Genomic DNA, 16,700 nt, shown 5'->3' on the forward strand with positions numbered 1-16,700 from the left:
CTGGGGAGCCCCCGCCGGGGCTCCTGTGAGCGGGGCGGACCCCGCAGGCCACCTGTGAGCCAGCTGGGACGCAGGCACCGGCTCGGACACTCCAGCTGGCAGCGCTGGGCGCTGGGGAAAGCTCGTCCGCCCCCCACCCCACCCCCCGCACCCCGGAGCTGACCTCTGAAGCCCTCTCGGGTGCCTCTTGGCGCCCGCCTCCTTGCCCGTGGGTTTTGACGCAGCCTCAGTTTCCCTGTCTGATAAAGCGGCTGAGTGGTCTCTGCAATGGCTTCCCTTCTCTTGCTAAGAAAGCCCACCACACACGCCTTCTCTTTCTTCCCTTTGGGTGTCTCCGAAAGCTTTGGAGATTTTGGAGGTTGGGGTTTTCCTTTTTTGCCCCCAGAGGTTGTTTCCTCCTCTGACTTGTACAACTTTTCGCAGTGGGCGGGAGATGTTGTGATGACGCATCCGGCTGACGTGACACCCTCCACTGGGGGGTCACAGGTCCGAGTGGAGCCGGAGAGTGCAAAGGGCTGTCGGTGTGTCAGCGTGGACTCTCCCCTCCGCTCCCCTCCTGGGGCAGCAATCTGAGCAGTCTGTCGGTCGGCACCGTCACCTCCAAAGTGAACAGCTGTTACGGATCATGGTCGTGAGCCGGGGCGGCCCAGCATAGAAAGATCCTGAGTTTCGCAAAATTTAGCGGTCTTTGTTGTAAGTCTTGGAAGGAAGCCTGAATTCTTACTCTTACAGAGTAAGAAGAGTGAGAAAGAAGGCAGTTTATTGGAGGTGATGTCTGCTGAATGGAGGGAAGTCAGAGGAGAAAGGCTTCGGGAGTTCTCGAGTGCTAATTTCTTGATTTTCAAATTTAAATTTTTTAATATGTTTTTATTTATTTTTGAGACAGAGAGAGACAGAGCATGAGAGGGGGAGGGGCAGAGAGAGAAGGAGACACAGAACCGGAAGCAGGCTCCAGGCTCTGAGCTAGCTGTCAGCACAGAGCCCGACAAGGGCTCGAACCCATGAGTTGAGCCAAAGGTCGAACTCCACGACCTGAGCCAAAGTCAGAGGCCTAACAGACTGAGCCACCAGGCGCCCCTTCTCTTTGAATTCATCAAAGGAGAGGTGCCTTCTCTTAAATAAGAACTCATTGTCTTTGTGACACTTTTGAGGGATACGTGGGGGCTTGCTGGTACGTTGGGCAGGTTCCTTGGCCACTCTGTACCTTGTTTTCCTCATCGGAAAATGCAGACACGAGCAGGATCTAACTCAGAGGGTTATTGCCAAGGATTAAGTGAGAAAGCCCAGGAAAAGCACTTGGGAGTGTGCTGGTCTCCACTAGTGTCAGCTATTTTATTGTTGCTGTTTGTGTTACAAGGTGGAAATTTTTATATTCTGTAATAGGATTACTAAAAGCGTGGAGCAAAACTATTTTCTGGTAATGTTCCGCAGCATTGTGCTACCTTTCTTGGCTAAGAATTTTTTATTGATCGTTAGGAAGAAACCATTAGCTAAGCAAAGATGAAAACTAGTTTTAATGATGTGGAAGAGTTGGGGAACTGTGAGCATTTAAAAACCTTTGTTTTAGTGTTTATTCTTGAGAGAGAGAGAGAGAGAGACAGAGACAGAGACAGAGCATGAGCAGGGGAGGAGCAGAGAGGGAGACAGAATCTGAAGACAGGCTCCAGGCTCTGAGCTGTCAGCCCAGAGCCCAATGCGGGGCTCGAACCCACGAATCGCGAGATCATGACCTGAGCCGACATCTGATGTTTAACCAACTGAGCCCCCCAGGCGCCCCAACAGTAAGCATTTTTAAGAAGGGGCTGTAACAGAGAGAGCTGTAAGATACACAGGCGGAAGAGGTACTTCGAAAGAAACCACTTGGTTTACTTTAAGATTACATTATCTGATGTCTTCTCTCGTGTGTGACGAGTATTTACTGTGGATCAGGGTTTTAACTCAGAAGGGTCAGTTTTCTAGTTTGAGAAATCCTTCCTGTCTCTCCGTGTTCCTTAGTTTTATTGCTCGACTGCTTGAGTTATCCGATCAGCAAGCATCCGCCGAGCAGCTGCCGTCCACCGAGCGGTGGGCACCCTGCTGGATCCGGAGACCCGCGCCGCCCTCAGGAAGCTGCCAGCCTGGCGGGTGGAAGACAGAAGAAGGACAGGCTGGCCCGTGAGAGGCAGTGTGGGGAGGGGTGAGGAGCCAGCTCTGGGGCAGACCATGGGGCTGCAGTCCCCACGGTCCCGCCTCTCAGCTGTGATACTTTGCTTTGTACTTCCTTAGTCTTCTCCAAAACGGGGATGAAAAGAGCACGGAGTCATTTGCAGAGAATACAAAATGTGCAAAATGAAAACGCAGGGCCCTTGTTTAAAAAGTGTGGCAAGGGGCCCCGGGGGGGGGAAGGGCTCAGTCAGTTAAGTGTCTGACTTCAGCTCAGGTCACGATCTCACAGTTTGTGGGTTCGAGCCCCACATCGGGTGCTGTGCTGACAGCTCAGAGCCTGGAGCTGCTTCAGGTTCTGTGTCTCCCTCTCTCTCTGCCCCTCCCCCACCCATGCTCTGTCTCTCTCTGACTCAAAAATAAATAAACTATATAAAAAATTTTTTTTCAAAGTGTGGAAAATCTCAGGGTGCCAGGGTGGCTCAGTCGGTCGAGCGTCCGGCTCACTTTTGGCTCGGGTTCTGATCCCAGGGCTGTGGGACCGAGCCCCTGTGTGGGGCTCTATGCTGAGTGTGGAGCCTGCGTAAGACCCTTTCTTTTTTCTTCCTCTGCCCTCTTGCCTGCTCACGCATGCTCTCTCTCTCTTTCTAAAATTAAAAAAAAATAAACATTAAAAAGTGTTGAGAATTTCAGGATGAGACAGCAGAGCATCAGGCAGCCGTGGGCCCTGGGCGGATGTACAGGTCATACATGTGCCCAGAAGCTGGCCTCGATGGGGATAATCATAACGCCTTCTTCTCAGGTTGTTCTGGTGGTTCAGCGGCCGGTAGCAATGCCTGATGTGGAGTAAGCACTCAGCATTAGCCGTTACTTCTCTAGTAGTTACTGTCTGCTCCCTAGGCAAAGCCAACTGTGAGAGGCGTTCGTTTTCCGTCACCATGAGAAGCGATATTCCGCTTAGAAAACCGGGTCTCAGGGCGCCTGCGCGGCTCAGTCGGTTGAGCGTCCGACTCTTGATTTCCGTGCATTCATGATCTCACCGTTGGGGTTGGTGAGATTGAGCCCCGAGTTGGACTCCGTGCTGAGATTCTCTCTCCCTCTCTCTCTGCCCTTCCCTCATTCGTTCTCTCTTTCTCCCAAAATAAAAAAGTAAACTTGAAAAAAAGAAAGAAAGAAAACCATATCTCAACTGTGGTTTGGGACCGCACATTGAAACAAAGTGCAGTCGGGAGCTCAAATCAGCCAGGCTGCCTGCCGCACTGGGACCCCGCAGCACCTGACCTCAGCCGCCCCTACAGACTGTCCAGCCACCTGTGTTTGCACTTCGCAGGTGCCTGCTTGGTGCCGGGCTCCGCGCTCAGCTCAGGGGCACGGGATGGGAGCCCTGCCCTCCCGGGGCGAACGTTCTGGCAATTCCCCAGCTCAGCTGCTGGGTCAGGAGGACGCGGAGGCCAGCCTGTTAGAAGCCGGTGTGCTCCCCCTCAGCCGCGCGGCCAGACCACCTCAGGGAGGATGCTCAGTCTTGCATGTTCGGGGCTACGCACCGTCTCCACAGTCACCCCCCTCCACGGGGCCATCTCCTATGCAGGCTTCCGTCGCTTGCTGTGCTTTAAGATTGTTCTTTTTTTTTTTTAATGTCTTATTTATTTTTTTGAGAAAGAAAGACAGCGTGAGCAGGGGAGAGTCAGAGAGAGAGGGAGACAGAGAATCGGAAGCAGGCTCCGGGGTCTGAGTTGTCAGCACAGAGCCTGACGCGGGGCTCGAACCCACAAACCGTGAGATCATGACCTGAGCTGAAGCCGGACGCTCAACCGACTGAGCCACCCAGGCGCCCCTAGGATTCTGTTCTTGAGCTTCCTCTGGGACCCCGTCTGGACCGGTTTCCATCCCGTCCTCGCTTACTAAGATGCACCCGTAACTAACGGCCTTGCCTGCTGGACTGTGTGCCCGGTCCTTGCTTGGCAGCAAGTGCACAGCTATGGGGTGAGTAAGTGGGGGGCCGCAGGCGGCCTCTTGCAGAGCCCAGCCCCGTTGGCAGAGCCGGTCACACCGTCTGGTGTCCCACGGAAGGGGATTCCTTACTCCACTGGCTGTGACCACAGAGCATCTTAATTTCTGGGTCCTACCCTCCCCCTGCGCAGCGAGCTCCAGAAGGGCCAGCACGTGGCCTGCGGGGGCAGGGACCCAGCAGGGGTGCGTGGAGTCTGTGACGCCAGATATTTCCAAAGACGCCGCGGTGCCCGCCACGGTGTCCGGCACTCAGCAGGCACTCAGCAAACCCCGAAGGGAGTAGACGGGCACCTTCCACACCGGCTGTCACTCTGGCCCCGCTGTTCACACGTGACTTCCTGTGAGCCCGTCGTGCTGAGGGGCTTCGGATAATCTGCTCGTGTTTTTGCTCTCCTGTTGCCCCCAGAAGGCCAGAAGCCAGATCTTTCTTGATGGCTCTAGTTGGGGCAAACTTCACATAGGTTTCTCTGTCTATTAAGTGTATTTAAAACATGGGGCTCTTGGGATGCCTGGGTGGCTCAGTCAGTTAAGCATCCGACTTCGGCTCAGGTCATGATCTCACCGGTTTGTGGGTTCGAGCCCCGCGTCAGGCTCTGTGCTGACAGCTCAGAGCCTGGAGCCTGCTTTGGATTCTGTGTCTCCCTCTTTCTCTGCCCCTCCCCTGCTCACGCTGTCTCTCTCTCTCTCTCTCAAAAATAAATAAAAACACTAAAAAAGTTAAAAAAAATTAAAACAAAACATGAGGCTCATTGCCTGGAAGACAAGTGTCCTCTAATTAGTAGAATTTTTGCCATTCTGTTGTTCTGACTTTAATTAATTGCAAATATTGATTTCCGTGACAAACTGTATAAAGTCGTTTTTGTGCGCCTGCTGCCGGACGCTGTCAGATGAAGGCTGTTGGGCCTCAGTCGGCGTTGAGGGAGGAGGCCGCGGGTCTCTCATGCGGGGCCTCAGGCCGTGCGCTGGGCTGCCGTCTCTGCACTTGGGGCGCAGCCTCCAGCTCAGGCGTGGGGTGCTCAGCCGGCCCCTGCTCCTCCCTGGCCTGGCGGACTCGGGGGGTTCTTTCCTCACCGCCTGAGCCTCTCCGCTGGGCCGCTCGCCTGTCCCCCAGAGCCAGTGCAGGGGAGAGAGACAGCGAGAGACAGAGGGGAGGCCGGGGCGCCTTTTATTACCTCCTCTCGGAACCTTCTGCCTTCTCAGCGGTCACAGACCGCCCTGCGCAAGTGAGGGCGGCCCCCATCGCCTGCGCCTCGGCTGGCTGGTGTGGAGCCGCCGTCTGGGAGGCCCCGAGGCCTTGAGTGTCCCCAGCAGGGGGACATCCCTGGTCAGTGCTCAGTCACGTGACTGGTAGGAGCCCTGCTGATGCTTAATTAATATATAATTACCTGTAATGTAATAATAAATGAAAAGTCGAGGGTTTTTTTTAACTCTTTAGTTTACTTATTTATTTTGAGAGAGACAGAGACAGCGTGAGTGGAGGAGGGGCAGAGAGAGGGAGAGAGAGAGAACCCCAAGCAGGTTCCCTACTGCCAGCTGGGAGCCCGACGCAAGGCTCGAACTCACGAAATCGTGAGATCGTGACCTGAGCCGAAACCCAGAGTTGGACACTTCACCAACAGAGCCACCCAGGTGCCCCGAAAGTTTTTTTTAAATCCGGTGAGACATTCTGTGATGCCCAGTTTCGAATTGTGAAGGTCCAGCAGCCCCCGCGCGCTCGATCGCTGCTGCACCCCGCACGACGGCTCGTTGGGCTGATCGGACGGGGTTAACGACCGAGCTCTGACACTGTCTTTCAGGTGTGTTTTGACTGCGGCGCCAAGAACCCCAGCTGGGCCAGTATCACCTACGGCGTGTTCCTTTGCATCGACTGCTCGGGGTCGCACCGGTCGCTTGGGGTCCACTTGAGTTTTATCAGGTGAGCAGATCGGTTTTCACCGCGGGCGGGAGTGGCTCCCTCCCCCCTTTCTGTTTCACGTTTGCTTTGCCGCCAGGGAGCACAAGAGGCTGGCGAATGGTTGTGGAAATCGAGATCCTTCTAGTGAGGTCAGCTGGGAACATGACTTACTTTCTGTTCCGCTCCTGTTCCGTGGAGCCCCGGGTCAGAGGTCCGAGGCTGTGGTGCTGCGGACGGAGTCCGAATGGAGGACGCGAGACTCTATTCCCTTCCCTCCATCGCCTTCGAATGACCAGCAGCGCGGCGGAGCGGCCCTGTGGCTTGCTTGAGGAGGCAGGGGACGGGCTGCTGTGGGCTGACAGAAAGGGCGACAGCACAGGCCTCGGCTCTGGCTCCCGGGGCCGCTGACCGCACGGAGCCCGAGTGAATGATTGTGGTGGGAATTTGAGTGGCAATTTCAAATGCTTGTGAAAAGAAAGTCGTTTTTCACCTGCAGACTTGGGCTGTGTGGGCTCCCTCCCGGGGGGCACGCCTCTCCTACTCCAGATCGTCTGGTTGCAGCCTAGGTGGGGCTTTCGTGCGTGGCCCCCCCTTGGACACCGTGGCTCAGACCTCTGTTCCTGCTGACCCTCTCCAACCAGTTCCCCTCCTCCCCTGCCACCTCTTTTTCCAGGGAAGGAGCCCGCTAGGCAGGCAGGCTATTTGGAATTGTGGTGAGCGCCTTTATTTTATATTATGACTTGAGAAATATCGATATAATACGATTACTAGGAAGAGCATTTGTTCCTATAAGATAAAATCGCTTATAATTTGTAATGAGACATTTTATATGATGGCACAGAAACTATACAGTAAACATAATAACATAATTTTCTTAAAAATTTTTTTTAATGTTTTTTATTTATTTTTGAGAGACAGAGAGAGACACCACGAGCAGGGGAGGGGCAGAGAGAGAGGGAGACACAGAATCCGAAGCAGGCTCCAGGCTCTGAGCTGTCAGCACAGAGCCCGATGCGGGGCTCGAACCCACAAACCGTGAGATCATGACCTGAGCTGAAGTCGGAAGCTTACCCGACTGAGCCAACAGGTGCCCCCTTTTCTTTTGTAAATGTATTCACTTAGAAACATTTTCCCGGTGAACCTTCGTGAGTTCTTTTTTTCGGAAATCAGGCTGTGGAGGCAGGACGGCCTGGATGTTTATAGGCGCATAACTCCGTAGGGATTGCTTAGGAAAGGGAGTTTTCGTGTTCTTCCTGGTTGCAGAGCGTCTGGCCGTTTCTTGTCTTTTTTTCTTAGATGCTGGTTCCAGAATATTTTGAACACACTATCCTATTCTTGCCTCTTTCTTTAAATGTTGTGGGACTTCCTTGCTGTAAGGTTTCATAGATGGAGGCAGAGACGAGAGGAAAGAAAGAGACCAAGTTATGGAGCCCAGAGAGCCTTTATTGGGATCTGCGGTTCCCGGGCGAGGTTCCGTGACCCCGGAGCGGGGAGTCAGGGGAGTCGCGCCTGGTTCGGGGGGGCAAGGTGTTTTACGGGGGCAGGAGTTCCGGGTTTGATCTCCGGTGGGCAGATAGCCAAGGGCATCTTTGGACCGTGGCAGGATGGTATTGGCGGTTTCCTTTTTGCGGGGTGAGGGGATGCTGGAATTCCATGGTAGGCCATATTTCAAACCCTGTGAGACGTTCCAGATCCCAGAGGGGGGGTCGTCGGTCCCTGGCGGTGCCTGGAGCGATTCTCCGACCCACAGTAAAGTGGCCGCTTGGTCGCCCTCCTAAGGGAACTCTTACACTTGCCAAGGCAAGTTTCTTTTTAATGTGCTTCCCCCTCCCCCGCCCCGTCCACCCCCAGATCAGTTGTTACCAGTTACCGTAGGTGACCTGCTCTGCCCAGAGCCCAGGAAGTCTGCACTCAAGGCGGTTTCCAATTGGTTGTCTTCCTTTCTGTCTTCACTGTGTTCTGTCCCTCTTCCTCTGTGCCAAGTGCCGCCCCTGGTAACCTGGCCCTCCCTTTGCCTCTCCAGCAAAGCACACCCGTAGCTCAAATCATTCCAGGAAGTCGGGCCATTTTCTGACAGGGTCCCGGGAGAGGGGAGGACTCACGGAGAGCATAAGGAGGCTGGACAGCAGGGTCTGTTTGGGTTTCTCTAGGTTTAATGACTAGCCTTTTAAAAGTCAGACAAATACAACTCCGTATCAATCGCAGTGTTTATCAATGATTCAGAAACAACTGTTAAAAACTCCTGAATAACTGGAGGGCAGCAATCTAGGATTTGCGCAAGAGGAAGTCAAGGACCCTGAGGGCACTCGGTAGGGTTTTTGTTTTTAAGAGGTGGAGGCTTGCTCATTAAACATTTTTTATTGGTGAAAAGAAATTACAAACACTAGGTCATTAGAAAAAAAAAATATATCCAAGCAGTCCCAAAGTTCATAAAGAAGTGACAAGCCCTTCCTCTAGAATCCCTTGTCCCTCTTCACCCTCTCCCCCTGCCAGACACGTGCATGCTCGCGTGCCCACACACATACACACACACACACACACACACACACCCCGTCCCCCACCTCCTGGGCACAAACAGATGAACTGTTCGGCATGGGTGGAATGTTTATTCAAATGGAGGTTGGGGTTGGTTTTGTTTTTTTTTTTTAAGTGGAATTTCAAGTCAACAGTTTTACAAAGGAAAAAATGTATGAACTTTTGCCAACCAGAAAGGGAAAGGCGGGTGAGGCGTCCACGGCCATGGCCTTGGAGCTGACGCGGAGTGGATGTGACCGCACTGGCCCCTGCCCACCAACGCCAGGGCTTGGGCTCTGCGCCTCCCCGTGCTCCTCTCCGCCCAGCTCTGTTTCTTCTCAAGTTCACCGTTAAGTATTTCATGAGCTTCCGAAAGGTGAACGGCAACCAGTAGGAGGGTAGGGACGGGCTTCCACACAGCATGAATAATAAGATAGACTGTAAAGTGCCACATGGGACCCAGAAACCTTGCTTCATCTACTTCCGTTGGAAAGTAAGTCCAAGGTTAAAGGAGGTGGCAACATTTGCAGTGAACTTGGAAGTTTTGGTGAGATTTTTGATCATGGAAACAAGGCAGAGAAAGGTCAGCGCTCTGGGTTTGGGAAAAGGTACGGGGCACCTGGGTGGCTCAGCTGTTAAACATCTGACTCTGGATTTCAGCTCAGGTCATGATCTCAGGGTTATGAGATCGAGCCCACCTCGCTGCTTGGATTCTCTCTCTCCCTCTCTCTCTCTCTCTCTCTCTCTCTCTCTGCCCCTCCCCGGCTTACGCATGTGTGCATGCTCTCTCTCCCTTGAAAGAAAGAAAGTATAGAGGCTGGAAAAAGTGAAATGTTTAGTAGCTACTTTTTTTTTTTTTAAGTTTATTTTGAGAGAGAGAAAGAGCACACAGGAGGACGAGAGAGAGAGAGAGAGAGAGAGAGAGAGAGAGAATCCCAAGCAGGTCCCATGTTGTCAGCCCAGAGCCTGAAGCAGGGTTTGAACTCACGAACCTGGAGATCACGACCTAGCTGAAACCAAGAGTCAGAAGTTTAATTGACTGAACCCCCCCAGGGGCCCTGAATAGCTAATTGGTATTTCCTTAGGAAAAGGAAGGGAAATAGCATTCCGAGGGGAAGATTTGGGGGACACTGTGGTGGGTCTTGACTGCCAGGCCAGAGCCTGTACTTAACTTTGAGGTCTTGAGGGGTGAACCCAGGAAGGCCAACCTGGACCCGGGGGGCCAGAAGGCACCCACAGACATCTTCCAGGTGGGACGGAGGGGCGGGGCGTGAGGAGAGAGGGCACCGCGCCCGGCTGCTGGGGGCCCTGAAGCCCAGCACCACCCTGACCGCCTCTGGGTGTGCTCCCTCCCTCTCGTGCCTCTGTCTCCTTCCCTTGACCATGGGCACGAGAAGCCGGCTAGTCACCATAGAGGCTTCGGGAGGAGGAAGCGGATGAACTCACAGAAAGCCTGGCAAGCGCCGGGTCCCCAGCAGATGCTGCCCGCGCTCAGGGCTGAGTCATCCGGGCGCCCGCCCAGCGGCTGCCGGGGGAGGACCGATTTGCGATGTTGGCGCAGAGAGGCGACGCCTTGCGCGGCCTTATGTTAAGCAGCCAAGTCAGTTACAAACGGGCGGCTCCCTGGAAGCTCTTCCTGGACTTGTCCGTGAGCAGAAGTCTAGATTACCTGCGTTTGGTGGCGGAGATGCCATTCAGGTTTTTGATGACATGCTAACTTTGTCATGTTTATTTGGTGAGATTCCTTCTGATTCCTTCTGATTCTAGAATCTATCTGAATGTGTTCCTTGCAGACCCTGGCAGCCACTAGTGAGGCTAATTCATGCAGTGTTTTTTTTTTTTTAATATTTACTTTTGAGACAGAGAGAGACAGAACACGAGTCGGGGAGGGACAAAGAGAGAAGGAGACACAGAATCCGAAGCAGCTCCAGGCTGTGAGCTGTCAGCACAGAGCCTGACACGGGGCTCGAACCCACAAACCGTGAGATCATGACCTGAGCCAGAGTCAGACGCTCAACCAACTGAGCCCCCCAGGCGCCCCTTCATGCAGTTTTTAGGGAGGTTATTCCTGGACTCACGTGAGGATTATGGAGATTGCCAAAAGCCTATTTTCTCTTGGACGTGGTTGTTAACAGGAGCCATTTTGTTAAAGTGACACTAATTCTTCAACTTTTCTTTCTGCCTCTGCTTTACTTTTTTCTCAGTACTGCCCCAGACTATCATCACCTTTCACATATGCCCGCACCTACAGTAGAGGGAGGAAATCACCTACAGTGAGTCACCGCCTCATGTAGGATCGGGCACTTAATGAGCAATTAAGTGTCCTCTAAAGGTTGATTAGTTTCAGAGTCCACTATTATCAAAACCTTTATTTTGAAATCCCAGTGTTATGAGAGACAGTCCCTGGCAACCCAGTTCAGGGGCAATTCGTTTTAGTCTCCATTTCTAAGGAATAGATAGAGTGATACTTGGAATTTTTTAATGTCTATTTTTGAGAGAGAGAGAGAGAGAGAGAGAGAGAGAGAGAGAGAGAGCGTGCGAGAGCATGAGCCGGGGAGGGGCTGAGAGAGAGGGAGACAGAGGATCTGAAGCCGGCTCTACTCTGTCAGCACAGAGCCCGATGTGGGGCTCAAACTCATGAACCGAACCGTGAGATCATGACCTGAGGTCAAGTTGAACACTTAAAAGACTGAACCACCCAGGCGCCCTTAGCATTTTTTTAAAAGATAGTTTAAGACCAAAAGTTGAGGCTGATTAGCAAATCTGAGTACCTGCAGCCTCAGTTTTAGGACATAATTAAGTCAGCCCGAATTCAGGTACCTGTTATGTGCCGATGGTGGGCGTGTGGCAGACAGATGTGGGACATTCCTGTCCTCTGGAGCTGACGCAGTGTGACACGGGTAACATGGTCGTGGAGACGGTGATGGTGAGAAGTTTAGCCATTTGGGATTTACCGTGAGCCAGGCATCTCCAGATGTTAGCTTGTTTGATTTCTACGAGAATGAAATCGCGAATGCTGTAATATCACTGCTTCGCATGTGAGGAGAGCAGGCGCAGAGAAGTCGAGTAACTTCTCCGAAGCCACCCAGCTCGTGTGGCGGAGCTGCGGTTTGCTCTGGCTCAGTCGGTCTCCAGAGGCTGTGGCATTAACCACCACCCTCCTCCGACAGCGTGGGCCGGGGACGGGACCGGACTCCGTCCGACGGAGTCACATCAACACGTGACTAAGATCTGTCAGAAGGGTTTCGGAACGAGGTACACAATTTAGTCAGATTGCTTGGTCATTACATCCTAAAATATTTTATTTCTGTCTTTGAGAAATCTGTTGTGTATCAAGGGTGGATGACATTTTACGTTTTCTGTATTGCCATGAGGTAGATTTGCCACGTGTACGAGTAATCCTACGTATTCGTATTACTATTCATTTTAAGCTAGCCCTTGGCTTCAGAATAGCATTCTAACACTTACAAAGGCTAAGAAGCAACGCAAATGGGCATAGAAATTAGCACATGGAAGGACATTATAAAAGGAAAAGAAGCGTCTTTTGTCCAGGTGCTCTTCCTACACCAGTTAGACCGTCCGCACTCCTTTCCAGTTAGCGGGGGACGGGCCGCTGGACGTGGGACAGCCTTGCTTTCTGCTCGTACCCCTGGATTTAACGGAAGGACTCCTGGCATTGTTGGAACACCGCATCTTGCTTCACAGTGACCACTGGGCGGATTTTTACTGTTGGGAAATCCGCTTATTGCCTTTACGTTGCCTGGCTTTGGTGTCCCGTTGCAGTGACCTGGAGCATGGGGACGGGGCGCTTCCAGCTTTCACGTCAGGAGCCCTGAGCCCTGAGTTTTCTCCCCCGCAGCGGCGCTGATGTTGGCTAGGTCCCTTCCACCTGACGGGGCTGTGAGCCTCCCCGAGGCTCCTGTTAGAGGTCGGACTGGACAAACGGGTAGCCGAGCTGAGGAAAGCCGGAGAGCACCTCTGGTTTGAGCAGAGCTCCGTTACCAATTTTTGGATCACAGGCCCCTGAGAATGGGAGGCAAGGAGTCACGGCTGTTCCACCAGCCCAGGAAGCTCGCCTTGTCCCTGCTTCCCAGCAGGGGAGTCCGTGCGGCCGCCTGCCCGCGGCCGGGCATCAGACGGGCTGCCAGGAAGGATGCCAGGGGCCAGGAGCTGTTCGCATAACTGTCCCCCACTCTGCAGGCCCCGTACCCCCATCCCTGTGAACCCAGACCCGCAAGTCCTCAGGACCCTGAAAATCAAGGGAACGCTTGTTTCCAAACGTTTAGTGGCCTCCTTCTGGGGGGTGAACGTGTTCACATTTGAGAACATTCTTTCCCCTCAGGTCTACGGAGCTGGACTCGAACTGGTCTTGGTTTCAGCTGCGATGCATGCAGGTTGGAGGAAACTCGAACGCGGTAAGTTCGTCTCCGACTCGCTGTCAGCTCGCGTTCCGCCGGAAGGCAGTTCGGTTCTTGCCCGGAAGGAGGAGTTTGGGAGGCCCCAGTGACGGGCTTGGGAGTGGATGGCCCGGGTGCCTTGTTTATCCCCAAATCTATTAAGTACCTAGTAAACACAAAGCTCTGGCCCGGGTGCTGGGGTACAGTGGCGCACAAGACTGATGAGAATCCCCTTCTTAGTAGCTTCTGAGTAAAACAGGACTTTTTCAGTGTCCGGTCAACTTACAGTTTTAAAAGAACAGGTATTCCCCGCCCCTGCAAACCTGAATAAGGATCCTCTAATACATTAAACCTCATTAACAAATTCAGTGTATCTGATTAATCCAGTTGGGTCAATATGAGGATTGCTTATATAGGTTTTTAGAATACCTGCTTTAATTCAGATATGAATTCTGACCCTTACGAGGTGGCTGAAAACAGTTTCCTCACACTGTTGGAACATTTGTTTTATCTCTGTGCATGGGCCGTGGGTTCTGTCCATGAAGACAAGCGCTAGACGAGGTGGTGGTGAGCATGGCCTCTAACCAATTTGTCAGAAATTCCAAGTTAGCGGAATTCAAACTGAAATGAATTTCTCGTGAGTTAAAAGTAATCTGGAGTTTTATAATGTTTAAATAAGTTCCTTCTATCCCGACTTTCTCAAGGGTCTTTTTAAGAAGGGATATTGTATTTTGTCAAATGCTTTCTCTGCATCTGTCAACAGGATCATATGGTTTTTATCTTCTCTTTTGTTAACGTGATGTATCACATTGATGGATTTGCGAATATTGAACCAGCCCTGTAGCCCAGGAATGAATCCCACTTGATCATAATGGATAATTCTTTTTATGTGCTGTTGGATTCGATTTGCTAGTATCTTGTTGAGTATTTTTGCATCCGTATTCATTAAGGATATTGGCCTGAAGTTCTTTTTTTTTTTTTTTATGAAAAGCCCACAACTAATGTCATCCTCAATGGGGAAAAATGAGAGCGTTCCCCCTGAGATCAGGGACATGACAGGGGTGTCCACTCTCACGTTTAACATAGTGCTGGAAGGCCTAGCATCAGCAATCAGACAACAAAAGGAAGTAAAAGGCATCAGAATCAGCAAAGAAGAAGTCAAATTTTCACTTTTCGCAGACGACATGATACTCTACATGGAAAACCCGATCGACTCCATCCACCAGAAGCCTTCTAGAACTAATCAATGAATTCAGTAAAGTCTCAGGCTACAAAATCAATGTACAGAAATCGGTTGCATTCTTATACACCAAAAATGAAGCAACAGAAAGAGAAATCAAGAGACGGATCCCATTCACAATTTCACAAAAAATCATAAAATACCTAGGAATAAACCTAACTAAAGATGTAAAAGACCTGTATGCTGAAAACTATAGAAGACTTACGAAGGAAATTGAAGAAGACACAAAGAAATGGAAAAACATTCCGTGCTCATGGATCAAAAGAACGAACATTGTGAAAATGTCATTATTACCCAAAGCAATCTACACATCCAATGCCATCCCCATCAAAGTTGCACCCGCATTCTTCTCAAAGCTAGAACAAACTATCTTAAAATTCATATGGAACCACAAAAAAACCCCGAACAGCCGAAGCAATATTGAAGAAGAAAACCAAAACGGGAGGCATCACAATCCCTGACTTTAGCTGCTACTACAAAGCTGTCATCATCAAGACAGTATGGTATTGGCACAAAAACAGACACATAGACCAATGGAATAGAATAGAGAGCCCAGAACTGAACCCAGTGGTGTGTGGCCAATTAATCTTTGACAAAGCAGGAAAGAGTATCTGATGGAAAAAAGACAGCCTCTTCAACAGGTGGTGCTGGGAGAACTGGACAGCAACATGTAGAAGAATGAAAGTAGACCACTTTCTGACACCATTCACAAAAATAAACTCAAAATGGATGAAGGACCTGAACGTGAGACAGGAAACCATCAAAAGCCTAGAGGAGAAAGCAGGAAACAGCCTCCTTGACCTCAGTCGCAGCAGTTTCCTTCTCGACACATCCCCAAAGGCAAGGGAATCAAGAACAAAAATGAACTCATCAAAATAAAAAGCTTCTGCCGTGCAAAGGAAACAATAAAAAAAACCTAATAGGCAACCGACAGAATGGGAAAAGATAGTGGCAAATGGCATATCAGATAAAGGGCTAGTATCCAGAATCTACAAGGAACTCACTAAACTCCATACCCAAAAAACTAAAAATCCAGTGAAGAAATGGGCAGAAGACCTGAACAGACACTTCTCCAGAGAGGACATCCAGATGGCCAATAAGCACATGAAACGATGCTCAGTGTCACTCATCATCAGGGAAATACAAATCAAAACCACACTGAGATACCACCTCATGCCAATCAGAGTGGCTAAAATGAACAAATCAAGAGACTATAGATGCTGGTGAGGATGTGGAGAAACGGGCACCTTCCTACACTGTTGGTGGGAATGTAAACTGGCACAGCCTCTCTGGAAGGTTCCTCAAAAAATTAACAACAGAACTCCCCTATGACCCAGCAATAGCACTGCTGGGGATCTACCCAAAGGATACAGAAGTGCTGATGCATAGGAGCACATGGACCCCAGTGTTCATAGCAGCACCTTCAACAATAGCCAAACCATGGAAAGAGCCTAAATGTCCATCACCTGATGAGTGGATCAAGAAGACGTGGTATATATACACAGTGGAGTACTACATGGCCATGAGGAAGAAAGGCATCTGGCCATTTGTAGCAAAATGGATGGACCTGGAGGGTGTCATGCTAAGCGAAATAAGTCAGGCGGAGGGCAGATACCGTATGTTTTCACTCATAGGTCTAGCAGGAGAAACCTAACAGGGGACCATGGGAAGGGAAAGGGGGGGGAAAGAGCTGGGGAGAGGGAGTGAGGCAAATCACGAGAGACTTTTGAATGCTGAGAACAAACTGAGGGCTCAGGAGGGAGGGGGACGGGGGTGACTGTCGTGGAGGGGCCACTTGCAAGGAAGAGCACTGGGTGTTACATGAAAACCAACTTGGTAATAAACTATTTAAATTTAAAAAAAGCTAATCCAGAGTGGAAAGTGTCCCCAAAATAACAGAGTAATTCAGAATGACCCCAGTGGTTCGGTGGGGGAATGAAGGGCCATCTCACTCTGTGATGTGAGTCTCCTGTCGCTTAAACCAGAGTACTGCCGTTGCACGTGAGCACAGCGTCCCCTTTTACAAGGGAAGGTTCACTTTAAATTATGTAGTTCGGGTTGTTTTTGTAAATTATGCAGTTTAATTACTTCTGTTTTCACTGGTATTTTCCCAAAAATCCTTCATAACATGAAGTAATGTTTTCAGTCACAGGGGAGATTTAATGCTGCAGGGCTATTAATTCATGCATTTTTCCTCTCTAGTCTTCCTTTTTCCACCAACACGGCTGTGCCACCAATGACACCAATGCCAAGTACAACAGCCGCGCTGCTCAGCTCTATCGGGAGAGAATCAAGTCGCTGGCCGCCCAGGCAGCGCGGAAGCATGGCGCTGATGTAAGTCACAGCGGGTTGGACCACCTCCACCAGATGAGCGTCCTTTCGGTAGAAAGGGTGGTTTTGGGGGCGCCTGGGGGGCTCAGTCGGATGAGCGTCCGACTTTGGTTCAGGTCACGAACGATCTCATGGTTCATGGGTTCAGGCCCCTCGATGGGCTCTGTGCTGA

General features: G+C 51.1%; 1 protein-coding gene across 1 annotated transcript in view; it reads left to right on the top strand.

The window, feature by feature from the left end:
* Positions 1 to 2,914: 2,914 nt before the first annotated feature.
* The window catches only part of ARFGAP3 (ADP ribosylation factor GTPase activating protein 3), a 51,001-nt gene continuing 37,215 nt past the window's right edge, over positions 2,915 to 16,700 (top strand). The window contains exons 1-4 of the mRNA XM_029955400.1: positions 2,915 to 2,988; positions 5,930 to 6,067; positions 12,903 to 12,975; positions 16,400 to 16,531. Of these exons, the coding sequence (XP_029811260.1) occupies positions 2,915 to 2,988; positions 5,930 to 6,067; positions 12,903 to 12,975; positions 16,400 to 16,531 (417 nt within the window). The remainder of the gene's footprint in view (positions 2,989 to 5,929; positions 6,068 to 12,902; positions 12,976 to 16,399; positions 16,532 to 16,700) is intronic.

Source organism: Suricata suricatta, chromosome 10 (genome assembly GCF_006229205.1).
Source record: "Suricata suricatta isolate VVHF042 chromosome 10, meerkat_22Aug2017_6uvM2_HiC, whole genome shotgun sequence".
NCBI lineage: Eukaryota > Metazoa > Chordata > Mammalia > Carnivora > Herpestidae > Suricata > Suricata suricatta.